We start from the raw sequence: 21,804 nt of genomic DNA, 5'->3' as shown, positions 1-21,804 counted from the left end.
AAAACATAGAACACCCAATAGCGCATTCATCATAGAAAGAAACACAATTATTGAGAGAAATCACCGGTATATTAAAAGTCATCAATCCCTTTGCACGTCTCGTGTAAATATATCAGGATCTCTGAACATTAAAGAAAGGCCAAGTTAACATATTTATTACAATTATAAACCAGGGGCATTTGAGCTTCTGTGTCTTTCATATACGAAGATTAATAATATTTTGGCTATAATTGCAGATTAGTTTGCTTGATATGCCAGACCTTCAGCAGAGAGTAAAACTCTTTTGTTTAACTCGTGGGCACCCTGAACATTGGCTTTACACAGGAGTATTCAAACGGGTTGAATTACAAAAGGCTCTCGGAAATCACCTTTCGTGGAAGGATAGGTACATTCCGTTAAAACAAGTTACGGCTTTTTTTTTTTTTGGCTAAGATCAAGCATCTATATTTGGCTCAGTGGTCGAGAAAATCATTCTTAAAATGGAACTTTAAAGCAATATTTTTGTGTTATTTGATGGAGATCTGTAAATGTTCTTCTTGTGGCTGAAACCATAAGAAAAGATTGAGACAAATAATAATAGATTGATTAATAAAAATAACTAGAAAGTTATTTCTTTCTAATATTTATCAGTTGTTTGCTCTTGTGTCTTATACTTCATAATTTTTTAAATAAAATAATTTTTTTTTTGAAAATAAGACAAGTGAAGTTCAAAGTCAAGGGACAAGACATCCCATTAATTCAAAAAATAACAAGAGAAATTGAAATCAAAGGGAAAAAAAAATATAAATACATATTAAAAAAACAACGTTAAAAATATAAATAACTTGAAATATCAGAACAAGAAGTTATAGATAAACATCCATCCTTGAAAATCTGGTGTTTCTCCAACTTTATACATTAAAAAGAATGGTACAAAACTGTATATCTTTGTAATTTGTAAAGCCTTGTCCTATCTCTTCTATGATACTATCGACTACTAATTTGCAGAAAATACTTCAACCTTACTTCAACCTTTCAGAACAGATTCAACATTCTCCAGAAGTATCCAAAACTTTACAGTACAATATAGCACATGTTAGAATGGAATATAAACAGGGTAGTTATGGTTTTATTTTATGCAATTACAGTAATTAGGGTAACTGTGAATTGTATTAATGACTATATTTAGGGAGATATTTCAGAGAAAATGGAATTTGTATTTCTGAAAATAGGAACTACAATTAGCATAATACAGTGTTTCAGTTGTCAGCTTTACATAGTTGACCTTAAACTACACTCCCTGTTTTCTGAGATTTAGGCCACTCAACAATGTGAACATTAAATATTCAACACATACACTAGCGGTGCAAACTGAAAACAGGGAAATTCAAGATTCACACAGAATGTAACACGATTCAAGAAGTGACGTGGCATGATGATACTTGTTGAATACAAAGAGTATTGAGAGACATATTGAATAACCCGTGTGTTTCAACTACACAACGAAATTTCTTTATATAGACTATGAGTATTAAACAAACATAATTGACAGTAATACTAACGGGCCAGAATACCTACATCCCATCTAATCTAATTATTTACATTCTAATATAATATTCTAACACTCCCTCTTAAGCTGGAGCATATAAATCAAATGCACCCAACTTGTTACATAGATAACTAATTCTAGGACCTCACAATGACTTTGTAAAAACATCTGCTAACTGATCATTGGAATTGACAAAGCTAGTGATGATGTCACCCGATTCGATCTTTTCTCTAACAAAATGACAATCAATCTCAATATGCTTGGTCTTCTCATGAAAAACAGGATTTGAGGCAATGTGCAATGCAACTTGATTATCACATATTAGTGTCATTGTGTTGGCCTCTTCAAATTGAAGTTCTTTCAGTAACTGTTTCAACCAGATGAGTTCACATGTTACTAGTGCCATGGCCCTATATTCTGTCTCAGCGATGGATCTTGCAACAACATTTTGTTTCTTACTCTTCCAAGATATTAAATTTCCTCTGACAAGTACACAATACCCGGAAGTTGATCGTCTATCTATGGGTGAGCCTGCCCAATCGGCATCTGAGTAGCCAACTATCTGAGTATGTTCTCTATCTTTATAAATGAGACCTTTTCCAGGTGCACTTTTGATGTATACAAGAAACCGGATTACAACATCCATATGTTCTTGGCAAGGAGAATTTAAGATCTGACTTACCACATTGATAGTGAAGGAAATGTCAGGACGAGTAACTGTGAGATAGTTTAATTTTCCAACCAATCTCCTATATCTTCCTGAATCTGATAGAGGCCCCCCTTGATTGGGTAGGAGTTTGACATTTGGATCCATATGAGTATCAACTGGTTTGACATTTAATTGACCTGTTTCTTCAAAAATATCCATAACATATTTTCTTTGTGAAATTACAAGGCCATCCTTGGATTGGGCTACCTCAATACCCAAAAAATAACGGAGTTTACCGAGGTCTTTAGTCTGAAATTGATTTGAAAGATGTTGTTTCAACTGAAGTATTCCTTGCTGATCACTACCAGTTATAACAATGTCATCCACATAAACAATAAGATAGATGCACCCTTGGACTGAGTGATGATAAAATACAGAGTGATCGACTTCATTACGAATCACACCAAACTCTTGTACTACCGAGCTCAATCTGCCAAACCAAGCTCTAGGAGACTGCTTAAGACCATAAAGGGACCTGTGTAGCCGACAAACCATGGTGGAAGACTCCCCTGAGCAACAAACCCTGGTGGTTGCTCCATATAAACTTCCTCTTCAAGATCACCGTGCTAAAAAGCATTTTTAATGTCAAGTTGATGGAGAAGCCAATGTCGAATTGCTACAATGGAGAAAAACAGTCTGACATATGTCATTTTGGCAACAGGTGAGAATGTATCACTGTAATCCAACCCAAAAATCTGAGTATATCATTTGGCTACCAAACGAGTCTTAAATCGATCAATCTTACTAGCAGGACCAACCTTCACTGTATAGAGCCAACGACACCCGACTAAAGACTTTCCATGAGGTAAAGGAACCAATTCCCAAGTACTACTGCTTTGTAGAGCACACATCTCATCAAACATTGCTTGCCTCCACTTAGGGTGGGATAATGCTTCACCTGTAATTTTAGGAATAGAAACAGAAGACAAGGAGGACAAACAAGTGCAATGTAAAGGAGAAAGACGATGATAACATAAATCAATATAATGATGAGATGGATTACGGGTGGTGCGAATATCCTTACGAAGAGCAATGGGAAGGTCATGCTCAAGTGGCAGGGCCGGATCCGAAAGTGGCGTCAGAGGAGAGTCTGTAATGGGAACATGAACATGCACAACAAAGGATAGGCCACGACGCTGATATGTTTGTAGTGGTCGCGGAGGTTGGGGAGCAGACTCGACAGGTTCGATAAGAATATGAGTGGGTGGGATATGGATAACTACTTGAGGAGGTTTGGGATTAATGTCTTGATGGGACTCAGTAGCTATATGGGTAGGTTTAAAATATTGTACAGACTCGAAAAAGATAACATCGACTGACGTAACGTAGGGGTGTAGTGTGGGAGAATAACAAAGATAGTCCTTTTGGGACCGATGATCACCGAGAAAGACACACTTGAGTGACCGAGCTGACAGTTTGTCCAAACCAGGAGATAAATTGTGGACAAAACACGTGAACCCAAAGACACGAGGTGATAGTGCGTGAAGAGGGGTATGGGGAAAGAGGACCGAATGGGGATATTGCCATCAAGAACAAAAGACGACATACGATTGATAAGGTAGCATGCTGTTAAAGTTGCATCCCCCCAAAAATGGAATGGAACATTGCCATGGAGAAGTAAGGTTCGTGTGGTTTCAATGAGATGCCGATTTTTGCGTTTGACTACCCCGTTTTGCTGGGGTGTATGAGGACATGATGTTGGTGTAGAATACCGTTGGAAGTAATAAAATTTTGAAATTGATGGGACAAATATTCCCGAACATTATCACTTCTTAAGGTATGAATGGAAACTCCAAATTGTGTTTTAATTTCTTGATAAAATTGCTCAAAAATGGAAAACAATTTAGCTCTATTTTTTATTAAAAATAACCACGTAAAACGAGAGTATTCATCAATAAAAGTAACAAAATACTTAGACTCTAAAGTAGACACAGTACGAGAGAGACCCCAAACATTTGAGTGAACTACAACAAAGGGAGAGGATACTCTTTTATTGACTCGATCAGGAAAATTACTACGGGTGTGTTTCCCTAACTGACACAACTCATAATGTAAAGTAGACAACTTAGACTAAATAGGCACCAGTTTTTGTAGTTTGGTAAGACTTGGGTGTCCTAGCTGAGCATGGATAGTATGAAGGGACTCTGTGGCAGAGCACGTCTTGGAAGATGTAGAAAGCTAATAGAGGCCTTGTGACTCACATCCGACGCCAATCATCCGTTCTGAACTCCGGTCCTGCAATGTAGCATTATCATTAGTGAAAATAATAATACAATCATGAGACCGAGTCAATCGACTAATTGAAAGTAAATTAAAGGGGCATCCAGGTACATAGAGAACAAATGCAACTGAGATGGAAGAGAGAATTTGGACAGTGCCAACTCCTTGAGACCGGGTTTGAGTGCCATTGGCATAAGTTATAGTAGGTAAAAGACTAGATGTAGAGAGTGAAGAAAAGAGACCTTTATTACCAGTAACATGATCAAACGCACTAGAATCAAGAACCCAAGGGCCGAGAGAAGATGAGTGAGAGAGGTAAACAAATGAGTTACCAGTGTGTGCAACAGAAGTAGGAGAACGAGAGTTCGGATGACTCCAAACACATCGGAGAAAATCTTCATAATTTGTCGGGGAGCATTGTGGAGATGGTGTAGTCTGAATAGTGGCAGAAGAATCAAGCTGAGTTGCATTTACCGAAGGCGGGGGCTTACCATGCTACTTCCAACAGCGATCAATAGTGTGTCCAAGCCGATTACAATGTTCACATTTGGGACGAGACTTAGAGTTGGATGGTCCTCCACGAGAACGATTCTGATTATGTCCCTGAGATGCAAGGGCAGTAGTGTCACCCAGAACTGAATTAATATAATGCTCAACTGGATGTTTTGCTGGTACTTGAAGGAGGATCGCTGAGGTAGTAGACATATCCGGAACAGTAACAGACCCCAAAATTTGATTACGAGTTGTAGAGTACTCCTGGGTAGACCATAGAGTGCAAGGAGCACGAAGAAGGTGCTGTGTTGATCCAACTCCTTCTTCTGTTCAATTGGATTACTTGCAGCAGGAAGGAGAAGCTCATTAAAATCATGAAGTGCACTATGAACGGTGCCAAGATATGAAGAAATAGAGCCATCGAGTGTCTTCGGAGTAATGATATTCAACAAGCGGTGACAAAATCCATAGAGACGTTGTGTGTCGTTAGTATAGAGTGCCTTTGCTTGACTCCAAACTGATTCACACGTGAGATGCAGACGAAAAATCTGTTTAACATCTAGATGAAGTGTAGATTTAATGACACTACACAACTGAGCATCAATCTATTTCCATTTGGATGTTTCAGTCACACTCACATTTTCAGAGTTTTGAGTGAGATGGTCCTCGTAACCTTGACCACGTAGCCATAGTTTGATGTTGGCGGCCCAACTATCATAATTTGATCCATTCAATTTTTCAACAGAGAGAGAAGTGGTGTAGTTGGTGAAAATGCTCTTTGTTTCAGACTGAGACGTCATGGCCAGTAAAGAGTGTCAGAAAACGCGTTGGAACCGGGAAAACAGGGGCTGTTTGAACTGGAACTCGTATATCCGTAACTCGAAATTGAAAATTGAGGGCAGATATGGAACCAGGAGGGCGAGGCGAGTGCTATGGAAGAAGCGGCACCGTGAACGACTGCCGGACGCGCCATCACGCGCGGTGGTTGTAGGCGGCGCGTTGATTTCACGCGCGTGAAGGCAGGCAGCGCGTGTGGGCGCGTGGAGACGTTTCTGATGACGCGCTGAAGGGTTTGGCCGATTTGGGGTGTACGACGCTGCTGGAGTGGTCGTTCGTCGAAAAACATCGTCTGAGACAGTGACGGTAGAGTGTGAACGGACGGACAAAAATTGAGGAATCAGCGTATCAAAGGCAGGGAGGGGGAAACCGGAGTTGAGAACACGGTTTACCGAAAAAGAAAGAAAAGAAATATGACAGTGGGTCCACCAGGTAGTTGACGATTAGGGTTGTCTCTCAATATGCTCTGATACCATGTTGAATACAAAGAGTATTGAGAGACATATTGAATAACCCGTGTGTTTCAACTACACAACGAAATTTCTTTATATAGATTATGAGTATTAAACAAACATAATTGACAGTGATACTAACGGGCCGGAATACCTACAGCCCATCTACTCTAATTATTTACATTCTAATATAATATTTTAACAATACTAATGAACTCTGTAAATAGATTGAATATAAAATTGTTCAGAAATTGTTGAGAAAGCATTCCCAGTTGAACAATGGAATTATTGTATAAGCTTTAGCAAATACTTACTAGGTTTAATTCTTGTTAATGTATCTAACATTTCTACTAGGAACGAGAGAAATGAAGCCGCTTTAATCAACTTTCTATTTAGTGAGCTTCTTTATTTACATTTTTTTTTTGGTATGTAAGTATTTAATGCACTGTTCTGTGCCATTACTGTGAAAATTGTATGGACTGATGCTGCCTGCTACAAACTTTCCAGGTATCCCGTGTTCTTTGATGATATTGCAGCACGTTTGCTTCCAATCATCCCCTTAATTATTTACAGACTTATTGAAAATGATGCAATGGACACAGCAGAAAGACTACTGGCCCTATATTCTCCGTTTCTTGCTTATTACCCTCTAAGATTTACATTTGTTCGTGATATACTGGCATATTTCTATGGTCATCTTCCTGGAAAGCTCATTGTTCGAATACTCTATGTACTTGACTTCAGTAAGGTAATAAACTTCATTTTATTTTGTCATTCCTTAAAGTTGTTTAACTTAACAACAGTATTACTCTCTGATCAATTATTGGGCTTGTATTTGTTTCAGATTCCCTTTTCAGAGTCATTCCCACAGCAAATGAGTTCGTCAAATCCTGCCATGTGCCCTCCTCTGGACTATTTTACGACTCTATTATTGGGAATAGTAAATAATGTAATTCCTCCGTTACACAACAATTCAAAATCTGGATGCATAGGAGATGCATCAAACAGCACACTGCGAACTGCGCAGAACAAGCCACCAATAGTATCTCAGTCTGGACCAGCAAATGTTTCTGAGGGCCAAAAGGCATTCTACCAAATTCAGGATCCTGGCACATATACTCAGCTGGTTCTTGAGACCGCTGTCATTGAAATACTTTCCCTTCCTGTATCTGCCTCTCAGATAGTACAATCACTTGTTCAAATTGTTGTTAACATACAACCAACATTGATCCAGTCCAGCAATTCTCTCCACAGCTCGTCAAATGGTGTTGGGCAAAGTTCAGTATTACCAACATCACCTTCAGGGGGAAGCACAGATTCCTTAGGTGCAAGTAGATCAACTCCTTCAGTTTCTGGAGTAAATACCACTAACTTTGCTTCGCGTAGTGGTTATACATCTCAACAACTGTCTTGCTTGTTGATCCAAGCTTGTGGCCTCCTTTTGGCTCAGCTTCCTTCTGATTTTCATGTGCAACTTTACTCGGAGACGACACGTATAATAAAAGAGAACTGGTGGCTTACAGATATGAAAAGGTCGCTTGCGGAAATAGACTCTGCTGTTGGCTATGCTTTGTTAGATCCGACGTGGGCTGCACAGGACAATACCTCAACAGCCATAGGTATGGATTGGCTATGTTGATTATTGAAAAATTCCTTGTTTAATTTGTAGCATTAGAATTTAAGTTCTCTATATCACTTATCTGCCTTGATGTTTAAAATTGGGACTTATGTTTGACATATTTGCCTATCTGAAATAGTGTCTAGCTAAAAGGATCTGCTATATACATTACGAAGCAGGGGTAAGCTGCAATTTTTGCATGTCAAAGTGTACATACTCTATAATTTTATCTTGAGGTAGACATGGCTCAGAATTTGTATGTATATTGCAAGATATATTGTATGAGGTTGGGGAAATACGAGAAGACACAGAACAGGATAAAAATAACCGGACAATACATTATTTTGAAAATATGTTAATTTCCCAAAAGTAAGTTTATGACTAGTAAAGTGTTACCAACCAACAGATAGATATTCTGGAAGATATTTCTTAATTTGTTGTTTTAATGACCTGAGAAAGTGAAGCATTAAAAGAAGATACTGCCTTTCTGCAGAAAAGTGATTGTTTATTCACATTATAATTTTGTAATACAAGAGGGAAATATATAGAAGAATTTCTGATCCTAATAATTAATTCTAGGCTTAAGGATCAGGAGGAGATATTGTCCTCATTAAGAATATGTCTAATAAAGAAAGTAGCATACAATTCTAGCTGTACAAATCAACTAATTAAATACAAATCAGAATCATATCAAATCTGAATGATTCCCATAATTATCTACACTCCCCCTCAATCTGGATGATGGATGTCTATCATTCCCAGATTGGTTATAAGATGTTCATATGCGTGCCTTGGAAGAGCCTTGGTTAATATATCTACAGTTTGGTGGCATGATGGTACGTGGTGGACCATATTGACGTCATGATCAATCTTCTCCTTTATGAAATGTCTGTCAATCTCCACATGTTTTGTTCTATTATGTTGAACAGGGTTCTTTGCCATGCTAATTGCAGCCTTATTGTCACAGAGAATTCTCACCTCACAGTTGTTGGAAATTTTAAACTCTTCAATCATCCTTTTTAGCTACATTCCCTCACAATATTCCTTGAGCCATGGCTCTAAGTTCTGCTTCTGCACTACTTCTTGCCACCACAAATTGTTTCTTGCCTCTCCATGTAACCATATTTCCCCATACAAATGAACAATAACCTGATGTAGATTTTTGGTCCACAGCACAACCTGTCCAATCTGAGTCTGTGTAGATTTCAATACCTTTATTTGAATTTTCTTGAAGTAAAGACCTATGCCTGGAGTGCTTTAGAGATATTGTAAGATCCTTCTTCTTGCAACCATATTTGCAGCTGTGGGATTTGACAGATGGCAACTTGCCATACTTACAGCAAACCCAATATCTGGTCTAGTGTGTGCCAAATAGATTAGTTTTCCCACTAAGCGTTGATGATACCTGTCCTTCTCAGTTGGAATGCTTTCTTCTTGGGATTTTGTTCCTTTGGTTACTTCTACGGGTGTGCTGGCTCCCTTACACCTAAGCATCCCAATCTCTTGCCATAAGCCCAAGGTATACTTCTGTCAAGAATTAAAATAAAATCATATTTATTGAAACTTGAAATATATCGGTAATACATCAGATATATTTATACTAGATTACTAAACAACCAAATCCTATAATTACTCATATATAACTAAATCCCTACTAGTACTCCTATATAACTGAATTCCTATTAGTACTCCTATATATCTGAATTCCTACTATTACTCATATTCAACTAAATCCCTACTATTACTCCTATTCAACTAAATCCCTATACTTGAGAGATATTAAATAGAAATATATTTTGACACTCCCCCTCAAGCTGGTGAATAGGTGGTGTTCTCCATTCCCAGCTTGAATGCAATTCTTTCAAAGTTGCTACTGTTCAGCCCTTTAGTTAGAAGATCTGCAAGGTTGTCATGGGAGGAGTTATATGGAGTGCAAATTAGGCCAAAAAGAAATCTCAAGTTGCTGCAATGAAGGCAGCAAAAAGGGCCACAATGAAGGTGGCTAAGAAATAGAAACTGCAATGAAGGCGGAACCGCAATGAAGGTGGCTAATAGAAACCGCTACGAAGGCGGAACCGCAATGAAGGTGGCTAATAGAAACCGCTACGAAGGCGGCAAAAGGACCACAATTAAGGTGGCTAAGATTTTAGGAAAATAGAAACCGCAATAAAGACGGTAGTTTTATGTGGAAGCAAGGGCCACAATGAAAGTGCCATTCGAAAACTCAATGGATCATAGTTTGAGACTCGTCTCATAGGTGTTGACTGGGTACTGAGGATGATGTCAAGCATGTTGACAAACAATCTGATCCTGGAGATGATAGTGATACCGAGGGTGTCGTAGTGGAAGATGTTCCTTCTGAAGATGATTTTGACAAGGAAGCAGATATTGCAAGAAAGGTTCAGGATGCAAATAGTAAAGCATCTAAAAAGTCTGACAAGGTTTCAGGTGTTTCTAAGCCTGAAACTTTTGGTCCTGAACATCAGTCAATAGTGGAGTTTGCTCTTGATAATGTTCAAGCATTGAAACTTCGGAACGCAAGGCTACAATCTCAGCAGCAGACTCCTTATGATGACAACAAAGAACATGACAAACTGGTAAAGGATTTGATGCTGAATTCTTATAGTGCTCAAGGTGAAAGTAGTAATAGTCAGTCTTCACAATCTGAAGACGATAACCAAGCTGAATCTGAAATGGCGAATGAACAAGGTACTAGCGATTCTGGCCCATCTGTTCCCCCACCTAATGACCCGGTGATTCTACTCCTGTCACTCAAACACTCCTTCCTCCTATTGACAAAACGTCCAGGTGGCAATGGTACAACACTCCCCCTCAAGCTAAAGCTTAACTCTAGCTTGCTACAAGAAAACAATGTTTTGCTCCACAAAATAATAAAAAAGATGGAAAGGCAACTCAGGAATGCATTTAAAGTCGGAGAAAATTGCTATAAATATAGCCTAGCCAGATAGCCTGATTGATCATCAGTCTAAGAGAAGTTCATGGCAAGCAATTGAACAAAGCAAGCTCCGTTATTCTAAAAGACTGCATTTGGAAGCTTCAAACCAATATTGGAGACTCAAAATATTTAAACTTGAATATACTTCAAGGAGAGAGTGGCATGATTTAGGGAGATAAAGGCACAATCAGTACATCACATCATGAAAAGACCTGCAGAGGGGGCCAAAGACAGGTGCATACATTCTCACACAATAATGTAAGAACAAAAAAACAGGTGAAGCTCCAAGACCACAACTGCTTAACCTACTTTTAGACTCAATCGCACCATGAACACATAATAATATACACATTCTATAGAAAGTTCCCTTTTCAATCACAATTGACTCTGCATTCTCCAAAAGAGGTTTGAACACAGAACCCCCAAACTCTGCACAAACACCAAAGTCTGTTTGCTGATTGTATCGTAGGTCACTTTGTGGAATCAAAATGTGACCCATAGACAACATTCCAAGCCCTCCAATTTCCTTGGGGGTGTAGAAAATAACAGGTGGAAACCTGCTATGCATGTTTGAGTTGAGTCCAATCTTGATACGAGTTTGAATTTTATTTTCACATTTGACAAGCAAATCCAACAGCTCTTGAGTATGTACAGTTGCCTCTCGGAAATAAGTCATGAGTCCTATTAAAGCCTGGAATAGATATCAATGGCACCAAAAGCTTATCTTCGTTGGGTAGGAGGTCAAGTTCTTCTTCTTTGTCAGAAACATCATCAGATGATTTCTTTCGAATAGATGCGTTGAAATTCACCGCATCTGATGCATCTTTAAGTTTGGTGAATTATGCTTGTCGAAAGAATTGATCAAACCTGAAGAACAAAGTATGTTTAATCGAACCCCATCAATTGCAATTGAAGAGATAGAAACTGCCAGAAAAAGTGCTGACATAAAGAATTTGAAAACAATAGAAACATCAGAAGAATCTTTCAAATTTGACCAAAAGCTCAGTGAAAACAAGGATTCACAACGACATAGAGACATTTCATCAAGTGTGTCAAGTCTCTCCAATGAGAGTGGAGCCACCGGGCACTCTTTTGTCCCATTAAACAAGGATTCACGACGATTCAGCTTATGTTGTAATTATAGCTGGGTGTTCTGCCACCATAAATGGCCGACCTGCTGTTATACATGGCCAAGCTGCAAGTGTTCTCATTGCGGGTGGTTGTTCTGCAGTTGTTGCACCTGTAGCCATACAAAAAGCAGTGACCGTGGCTCCCCTATTTTGACAGAAACAGAGAGGAATAGTTTTGAGAAGACAAATACTCCTAGACATGACTCATATAAAGAAGAGTTAGATACAACTAGCAGTTCATCTGCCAGTTGTTGGCATTGCTTCCAATCTAAACAAGCATGTGATGTTTGTTCCAACTCACGTGGTAATTGTTGCTATTGGTTTCATAGCTTTTCTTGTTCTAGTACATGTAAGCTTTCTTGTGCAAGGTGCAAATGTTGTTAAGGGACTGGGTTTTACATAATTCAGATGCCTTATTTTTGAAAAAAGTGGTGCTGCCGGCGGCATTTGCGCCGCCGGCAGCGTTAGTGAAGCACAAAGACAGATCACAAAATCAGAACCTGCTCTGATACCATGTCAAGAATTAGAATAAAATCATATTTATTGAAACTTGAAATATATTGGTAATACATCAGATATATTTATACTAGATTACTAAACAACCAAATCCTATAATTACTCCTATATAACTGAATCCTTATTAGTACTCCTATATAACTGAATCCCTACTATTACTCCTATTCAACTAAATCCCTACTATTACTCCTATTCAACTAAATCCCTATACTTGAGGGATATTAAATAGAAACATATTTTGACAACTTCCTTTGGGACACATAGGTTCCATCCCTTGTTTGAGCCACTTCCATTCCCAAGAAGTACTTGAGCTTTCCCAAATCTTTGACTTCAAATTCTCTTGCCAAGAACCCTTTTAGGTGCTCAATCTGCTTGTTGTCATCCCTAGTTATGACAATGTCATTAACATACACAATAAACAAGGTTATCTTACCTTCCGGTGAATTTTTGACAAACATAGTATGATCAGTTTGACATTGAGTGAACCCATTTTTCTTTACAACTTGGGTCAATTATCAAACCAAACTCTTGGGGATTGTTTGAGGTCATACAACGATTTCTGGAGCTTGCACACTTTGTTTATGGTGTTGGGTGATTCTCGTCCAGGTGGGATCTGCATTTGTACTTCCTCTTCTAGTTCACCATTCAAGAATGCATTTTTTATGTCTAACTGATGTAGTGCCCATTCTCAGTTTGCAGCCAAAGATAAGATCACTCAGACTAAATTGAGTTTAGCCACAGGAGCAAATGTTTCTTCATAATCCACATATATGATTGCGTGAACCCTTTTGCAACCAGCCTAACTTTGGGCCTGTTTATGCTGTCATCAGCATTTTATTTGATAGAGAATATCCATTTACACCCAACCAGTTTCTTCCTCTTTGGTAAAGCAATAATCTCCCATGTTCCATTCTTTGCCAAAGCTTGAGTTTCTGCATTCACTGCTTTGGTCCATTCTGGATGTTGAAAAGCATCTTGAATGTTCCTTGGTACAGAGGTGTTGTCCAAAGATGCTGCAAATGACTTGTATTCCGGCGACAACTTTCCATACGAAACATATCTTTCAATAGGGTGGTTAGTGCATGTTCTCACCCCCTTACGTAAGGCAATAGGAATTTCAAGGTCTGTAGTGCCGCTACCAAGAATAGATTCAGAATTGAACGGGAAATTACTTGAGGGAATTGCATCTTCTAGAGTTTGGTTGGATTCATGGTGCTGTGTTGGAGAAGTGATAGGCTCTATCTCCTTCTCGATTTTTCTCTGTGCTGCTCCTCTTGTTATGACAAATTCTGGTTTCGCCAGGACTGCGGGGTTAGGTTCAGCCGGTACAGATTCTGGTTCAGCCAGGACAGCAAGGTTAGGTTTAATCTGGACAGCTTCTGGTTCAGGCTGGATTGCATGATTAGGTTCGATTTTGACAGGTTCTCGTTCGGCCAAGACAGCAGGGTTAAAATCAATGTGGGCAGGTTTAATTTCTGTCAAAAGTTGGGATTCTGTCTGACATTGGTGGCTGCTCCCCCTGAAGACCAACTTGGGGTAATAAGGTTTATGTTCAAGAAATGTCACATCTATGGTGTGAGAATTTCCTGGTTAGGGGAGAATAACACTTGTACCCCTTTTGATGAGGAGAGTAACCTAGGAAGATACATTTAATGGCTTTAGGATCAAGTTTGCTGCGATGAGGGTCAAGGTTGAAGGCTAAACATCCAAATACTTTTAGAGGGATTGAGGTTAGGATTTTACTATTTGGGTAGGCTTTTTGGAGAGTTGAGTGAGGAGTGTCAAAAGAGAGAACACGGGAAGGCATCCAGTTAATGAGATAGGTGGCAGATAGAACAATTTCTCCCCGATATTGTTTTGGCATATTTGAGGCCATCATGAGGGATCTTGTCACTTCTAGTAAGTGACGGTTTTTTTGTTTTGCCATCCCATTTTGTTGAGGAGTGTGAGTGTCAACACATGAACTTTGGACAATTCCATGGTCTTGAAGGTAGGAATTTAGGATGGATTGATAGTATTCATGACCATTGTTTGATCTAAGCACCTCAATATTAGTTTGGAATTGAGTTTTTATCATTTTATGGAAAGCTTGGAATATTCTGCCAACCTCTGATTTTTCTTTCATAAGATATATCCATGTGATTTATGTGGTCATCAATAAATGTAACGAACCATCTATGGCTAGTAACAGTGTTGATCCTAGATGGACCCCACACATCAGCATGAATTAAGGAAAACAGTTTGGATGGCTTTTAAGGGTGTGGAGGGTGAGGGCTGTGAGTGTGTTTAGATAATTGACAGATTTCACAAGTTAAATTCCTTGACTTTTTTTGAATAATGAGGGAAGCAATTTTTCCAAGTGCACAAGGTTGGGGTGACCTAATAAAAAATGTCATAACATAATTAAATTCTCATTGTTTGAGGGAGCAACACTACTTTATTTGCTGCTGCTGTTGTCCTACTTTTGAAATATTCAACTTGAACGAGATAGAGTCTATCACTTTCCTTAGCATTGCTAACGATCTTCCCCGACTCCAAAATCTGTAATTCACAAAGGTTTGGATAAAAATTAGTGATACAATTCATGTCTCTTGTCAGTTTACTAATGGACAACAAATTGCAATCAAGTTTTGGTACATAAAGTACGGATTCCAGAGTAATATTTTTGGAGATAATGATTGAACCGGTACCCATAACCTTTGAGAGCGTACCGTCAGCTATTCGAACTGTCAAATTGTTTTGACATGGACTGTAACTATCTAAAACATTTTTATCCCCGGTCATGTGATTTGAGATTCCTGAGTCAACAATCCAAGACTTTGATTTTGCTTGACTGGTATCTAAAGCATATGAAAAATTACCTGTCTGAACCATATTTGCTGTACCAACATTTTTTCCTGCACTCAGGCTTTGCTGAAGGAGTTGTTGCAATGCCTCCATTTGTTCCTTGCTGAAGGGGAAAGGGGCTGAACTGGTTTCACCTTCATTTGTATGGTTGCTAGTTGTGTATCCTCTGGTTTCTTCAGGCCTGAATGGCCTTGCATCAGCTGGTTTCCCATGGAGAACCCAACATGTATCCTTAGTGTGGCCTGATTTTTGGCAATGTTCACACCAAGGGCTGGAGTTTTCTGCAAGTGGGGCAGAAATGGGTTTTTTTAGCATGAATTTTCTTCTGCTTTCTTCTCTACTTACCTCTGAAAACACCTCTCGAAGATTGGCAAGTGGTTTGGTGCCAAGGATCCTTCCACGTACTTCATCAAGGTCTTTGTTGAGACCCAACAAGAACTTGTAGGTTCTATCCTTATTCACCAAATCCTTATACTGTTTCTTATCATCTGGACCTTTCCATTCAATAGCTTCATAAATATCCAGCTGCTGCCAGTGCCTACTGAGAGTGTTGAAATACTCGGTGACAGAATGCTCACCTTGTCTGAGATCATGGAGAATGCTTTTGATCTCAAAGAAGGCAGAGGTATTATCCTGATTGGAATAAGTTTCTTTCAAAGCTTATCACATTTCTTTAGCTGTGTCATAGTACATAAAGGTTTCCCCAATGTCATTGGTCATTGTGTTGAGGAGCCAAGACATGACAAGGCTGTTTTCCAACTGCCATTTTTCACGGCCAGGGCAGGATCTCCTTTGGGCTCTGCAGTTTTTCCTGTGATATATCCCTCTTTTCCTTTTCCTTGGAGGAAGATGCACACTGACCTTTCCCATTGAATAAAATTCTAACCATGTAGTTTGTGGCCAGTAATAGGAAGGTGAAGATTTATTCCTTCAATGGAACTGGTTAGAGTCGTACCAGTCTCCACTGTGGAAGAAGAAGACTCAGGGTCTGCAGACATGGTATGGCTGACGCAAAACAAAAAAGGGCTGGAGATGGTTCAGATCATGCTCTGATACCATGGTGAAAAGTGATTGTTTATGTTAAATTTCAGTGTATGTTTTAATTTTACTTTGATTGTGCGATATCTTAGGCTAATTGTTAGTAGTCAACCCAACTTCCTAGACATTGAATGTAGTTATTGCAACATCATTATAAATAGAAAGTGTGATCTCACAAGAAACACACAAAAATTAATCATATTTTTTAAAGGTATCAAAGCAGTTTTTGATTATGTGACCTGTCTTTGTGCTTCACTATCACTGTCGGTGGCAGCACCACCTTTCAATCTTTTAATTTTTTGCCACAAACAGTTGTACATCATCGTCAACTCTGGCGGCCCTTCCATTGTCTTCTCTGCATTTTTCAGGGCCATAATCAACGTTTTTTCCTCAACACCAGCTGCACCTTTTCCTGTGCCCCCCACTGCTAAAACCACCACAGACCGCTGCACAATCCTCTGACAAACACGACTATGCTTTACCACCACACGTGCCTCCACCTTCTCTGCATGTGGGCCCCACACGCCACCACAAAACCCGTACGTGCAGTTCTCTCCGGCTACCTTTTTCGAGCGCCGGCCACATCAGAAACCCCTATGCCACATTCCGAGGTGTTTACCATCTTTTGGTGATTTTTCCACAAACTTCCCCCGACACTGTAACTGTTGCTGCTTTTTCTTGCACTCAGTTTCAATACATTTCCACTCATTTCTTGCGAAAAATTGGTTGGTTTTGCCAATTATGCAGATTGGGCTGCTGCTGTGGGAACTTGGTTTCAAGGACAAGGTACCATTTGCTCAAACAATCATTTTATTCCCACTTACGATCAATCTGGTGGTGACTCTATTCCCACATATGAATCATATTAGTGAAACCTTTTATTCCCACCGACCATTAATCCGATGGTGACTCTATTCTCATATATGAATCATTTTAGTGGCGCATTTTATTCCCACGTATGATCAATCCGGTGGTGACTCTTTACCCACACATGAATCATTAATAGTGCCTTCTCTTCTCAAACAAGTCCAATAGTTGTCAAACATAGTTTCAATTTTTGCGATAAAATGTTTTGATGTGTTGAATTCCAAATTGTGGCTGAGAATAAGTCATTTATTGACTGATTATTATGTAATTAATTTATTATATTATATAAGACAACTCAGTGAATATCAAAGGACCTTGTACAGTAAATCCCTCGTATTTTATTCTGATTTATTTATTAGACTAGGGAATGCTGTATTTAAACCAGAATTGTAACCATTTTGATTCAAGAAATGAAAAGATTGTTTCCTCAATAATTCACATGATGTAACAAGTTTAAAGCATAGTAAACTTTAGTTTGAGGGGGAGTGTTAAAATTCAGTTTATGTTTTTATTATTATTCTTTGATTGTGCAACATCCTAGGTTAATTGTTAGTAGTCCTAGTCAACACAACTTCCTAAATATTGAATGTAATTATTGCAACATCATTATAAATAGAAATATGTGATCTCACAAGAAACACACATAAATTAGTCATATTTTTTCAGTTTATTCACATATAATTTTGAATAATACAAGAGAGAAATATATAGAAGAATTTTTTATCCTAATAACTAATTCTAGGCCTAAGGATCAGGAGGAGATATTGTCTTCATTAAGGCTATGTCTAATAAAGGAAATAACATACAATTCTAGCCGTACAACTCGACTAATTAAATACAAATCGACTAATTAAATACAAATCAGAATCATATCAAATTTGAATGATTCCCATAGTTATCTATACTTCCATTCTAAAATTCCTCTTCGCTATTGTTTTTATCGTGTATGAGAACAATTTAATCATTTTTATGGTGACAAGCCTAATTACTTATACCCTCAACAAGTATCTGAATGGAAATTGAAGTGTTATTAGATTGATTTAAGGTCTCTAGGATATGCTGCTGCCATTGAAGCTAGGTGAATTTCATTCGATTTTTTAGTGATTAATTGTGCCTAATATCCTGGCCTTTTCATATCACAGGAAATGTGGTTGCCTTGCTTCATTCTTTCTTCAGTAACCTCCCTCAAGATTGGCTTGAAGGGAGTAATGTTATCATCAAGCAGCTTCGGCCAGTAACATCAGTGGCAATGTTGAGGATAGCATTCCGTATAATGGGCCCTCTCCTTCCAAAACTTGCCAATGCTCATGCACTTTTCAACAAGGTACAGAAAGTTATCGATTCCACCGTTTTAATACAACTTTCATGTGTGTGTGTCTGCGCATTCATCTCTTTACGCTTGTGTCTGCTAGGTTCAATACTTAGAGGTTGAGAAGAAAGCTATATATGAAGAATCTGAATCCTTGATGCATGCAAGAGTAGTTTATTTTTTAAGTCATGAATAGAAAACTTATAAATACTTGCCACTGGATAATTGCTAGCCTATGTTGTGCATACATTGTCTACCACCGATTAGCGAACAAATATGAGGGAACTTGTATTTAGATTGCTGTGAAAATGAATTCTTATCAGAGGCAAGATTCCTCTGTAACAGATGATACAGGCATACTATAAAGCAAAATAAGATTCGACTGTTAATTGGAGAAAAGCTCCTTACAAGATGGATAGAAATGAAAGAAACTAAAGAAAGAAATCCTGGATTGAGAGAGCCAACCTTCCTGCTCAGAATATTACCTCCAATACCAATTTTCACTGTTAAATTCTCGTATGCCCTCCTCAATACTGTTACTCTTCCTCATAAACCTCCGGATTCCCGATTCGTTTCCCCCTTACTTCTCCTTTCATAATTATTGGTCCCTTCTCCTCGGGCTCATTTTCCTTTCTTTTCCCACTTTTTCCTCCCCTCTTATATAAGTGCTTAATTATGGGCCTATCATATTATCACTTATTAGATTTGACATTTCTATGATATCCCCCTTAAGAAAATTATTATATACAATATAAAAATGAGACTTCACTGATAGTTTGAGATATGTTTACCTCATGATATACAACCAGCCCTATGAGTTGACTCATTTCTGTTACTCATAGTTTATTGATATTGTAGTTTTTTTTTGTTTCCATAATTTTAGCAATTTCCTTGAGGCTCTAGACAATTGAGGAAGCACCGAATATCATCATGTATAAATAATAAGTTTTTTAATTTCTAAGTAGGATTTTTAAAGGATATAACAGTTACGTCAGGATTTGTCAGGATTTGTCTAAGTGGGTTCTCCCCTTTTTATCCATCCCTTAATGAATTATGCAGAATGTGAATTCCAGAATGCTAAAGCTGTTGTCACTGCTCTGTCCTAATTGATTTATTTTTCAGCTCTAGTTTACCTTTATTCATAGCTCATGGTCTTCTTTACTGTTTGGATCATGTTATTGTTTAAGCTTATAATTAATGGAACTTTGATGTGATAAAGCTATTGTCACGATATGCTAAAGCCTAAAGCTATTGTAACCGCTCACTCCTAGTTGATTTATTTTTCTGCTCTAGTTTATCTTTACTCATAGCTCATGGTCTTCTTTTCTGTTTGGATCTTGTTATGCATTTTTGTATAATTTATTGGAACTTTGATATGTCTCATTAAAGTTTTGGGTAGTAATAGTGTTTCTCACATCTTCTGAAAAATATCAGACCCTGTCTATGCTATTAAGTATATTAGTGGATGTATTTGGAAAGAACTCCCAGACATCAATTGCTGTTGATGCATCAGAGATAGCAGACATCACTGACTTCCTGTAAGTGTTAACAATTTGTTTTAAATTGTCTTACCTTACGTTATAACAAGTTTTGAAATCATGATTTTGTGCCTTGCCGCTAATTTTTACCACGTGGTGTTCAGTCATCATATCATTCACTATGAAGGGCAGGGAGGGCCTGTGCAGGCTAGCAGCAAACCTCGACCAGATGTTTTGGCACTCATTGGTAGGGCGGCGGAGAGTTTACGTCCAGACATTCAACATCTGCTCTCACACTTGAATACTGATGTGAATTCTTCAGTTTACGCGGCTTCTCATCCGAAGTTAGTCCCAAATCCAACTTAGGTGCATCAGTATACTACTAACATAGCACATGGAAAATTCTCAGTCTTCCAGAAGTATATCTAACTTTGGGTTAGAATAGAGAGAAAAGTTGAAGAAAATTGTCAAATACTCAAATTAGAAATAGTTGTGACTAGCTATTTATAGGAGTAATGAAAATGAATTTTTAGAATTAAAAAATGGTAAAGAGAAACAAAATATATTGTGGATTCGTGTGTCACAGGTGCATCACAGAATCTAGATAAGTCATGAGCTGTATATATAAATTGTAATCGTAATATTATACATTTCTCCCCAACTTTGTATCAGAAAAACATATATATGTATTCAATATCAGTCCAGCTTCAGCATTTCAACGATGATTATGTGTGATGATCATGTGTTAGTTTTTGTTTGGTCTTACCTCTCCAGTTCTCAGAAGTAGGAGACTTTGGTAATATAAAGAAAGGAATGTCTGACAAATAATTATTTTAGTACTTCATTTCTTTAGTCTTTGATTTGAAGTGTCTCTAATTTCTTCCGTACCATAAAAAATATTAAATTTTTTTATTATTATACCCTTCACATTTTACCTTTACTTTACAAATGCAACAAATGATCTTTTTGTCTTTATAAATCTTAAAATTTATAAATTTTTTTTTTCAATTTTACAGAAAAACTTTTAAGTTTTTCGGTACACAATATATATTTCGGAAATTTTTTTAAAATTTTCTGAAGTTTTTCGGTAAACCTCTCTTGTACCGAAAAACTTTTTTTCGGTACAGGAGGAGTTTACCGAAAAACTTGTGAAGAAGTTTTTTGGTACACTAAAATTTTAATTTTTTTTATAAATATTATCGGAAAATTTTAAAAATTTTTTTTGGTAAACCTTAATTTGAGTTGATAAAATAATATAAAAAGTTGAGGGTATTTTTCGCATTTTGAAAATTTATGGGAGTATAGATACAAAAATGACAATACAGGGTACATTTTTCAAAATATCATCTTTACATGTAATAATTTTTATGTTCAAAATAGACAACGAAAGACAGTATTTAATATAAAAATAAGTATGATTTGGGTAGAAATATTAATGTTTTTATTTAATTTTATTTAATTTTTTAATTAACTTTTTTTTTTGTTTACAACAATATGTGATATATTATATGTTGGAAACCTTAAATCTAAATTTTATTCATTGCTTTCTATATAGTATTAAATTATAATTTAAAAGCATATTAAATCCTTAAAATAAAGAACAAACTTAATAAAATTCTAAATATATTATAAAATATAATTAAAAATATATATATCATATCTTTTTTTGGAACGGACTATATATCCTATCCTAATAATATATATTTTAAATATATTTAAATTTAAAACTTAAATTTTTTATGTCTAAAAGATATTTAGATATATTATTTTCAACACTCCTCGTTGATTGAATATATTTTCTGCATCC

At 37.4% G+C, this 21,804-nt stretch overlaps 1 protein-coding gene across 2 annotated transcripts in view; it reads left to right on the top strand.

The window, feature by feature from the left end:
* The window catches only part of LOC101491240 (mediator of RNA polymerase II transcription subunit 23), a 38,374-nt gene extending 17,655 nt beyond the window's left edge, over window positions 1-20,719 (top strand). Inside the window, exons 16-21 of one of the 2 annotated variants that reach the window (XM_004498210.3) lie at window positions 237-385; window positions 6,746-6,986; window positions 7,083-7,857; window positions 18,353-18,534; window positions 19,954-20,057; window positions 20,162-20,719. In XM_004498210.3, coding sequence (XP_004498267.1) covers window positions 237-385; window positions 6,746-6,986; window positions 7,083-7,857; window positions 18,353-18,534; window positions 19,954-20,057; window positions 20,162-20,363 — 1,653 coding nt within the window. In that variant the 3' untranslated portion in view covers window positions 20,364-20,719. Of the gene's footprint in view, window positions 1-236; window positions 386-6,745; window positions 6,987-7,082; window positions 7,858-7,995; window positions 8,038-18,352; window positions 18,535-19,953; window positions 20,058-20,161 lie in introns of those variants that run through there. The other variant, XM_027333917.2, reaches the window with a different exon arrangement.
* The last annotated feature ends 1,085 nt before the right edge of the window (window positions 20,720-21,804 follow it).

This window comes from Cicer arietinum, chromosome 4 (genome assembly GCF_000331145.2).
Source record: "Cicer arietinum cultivar CDC Frontier isolate Library 1 chromosome 4, Cicar.CDCFrontier_v2.0, whole genome shotgun sequence".
NCBI lineage: Eukaryota > Viridiplantae > Streptophyta > Magnoliopsida > Fabales > Fabaceae > Cicer > Cicer arietinum.
This window is presented reverse-complemented; position numbering and strand designations above follow the sequence as displayed.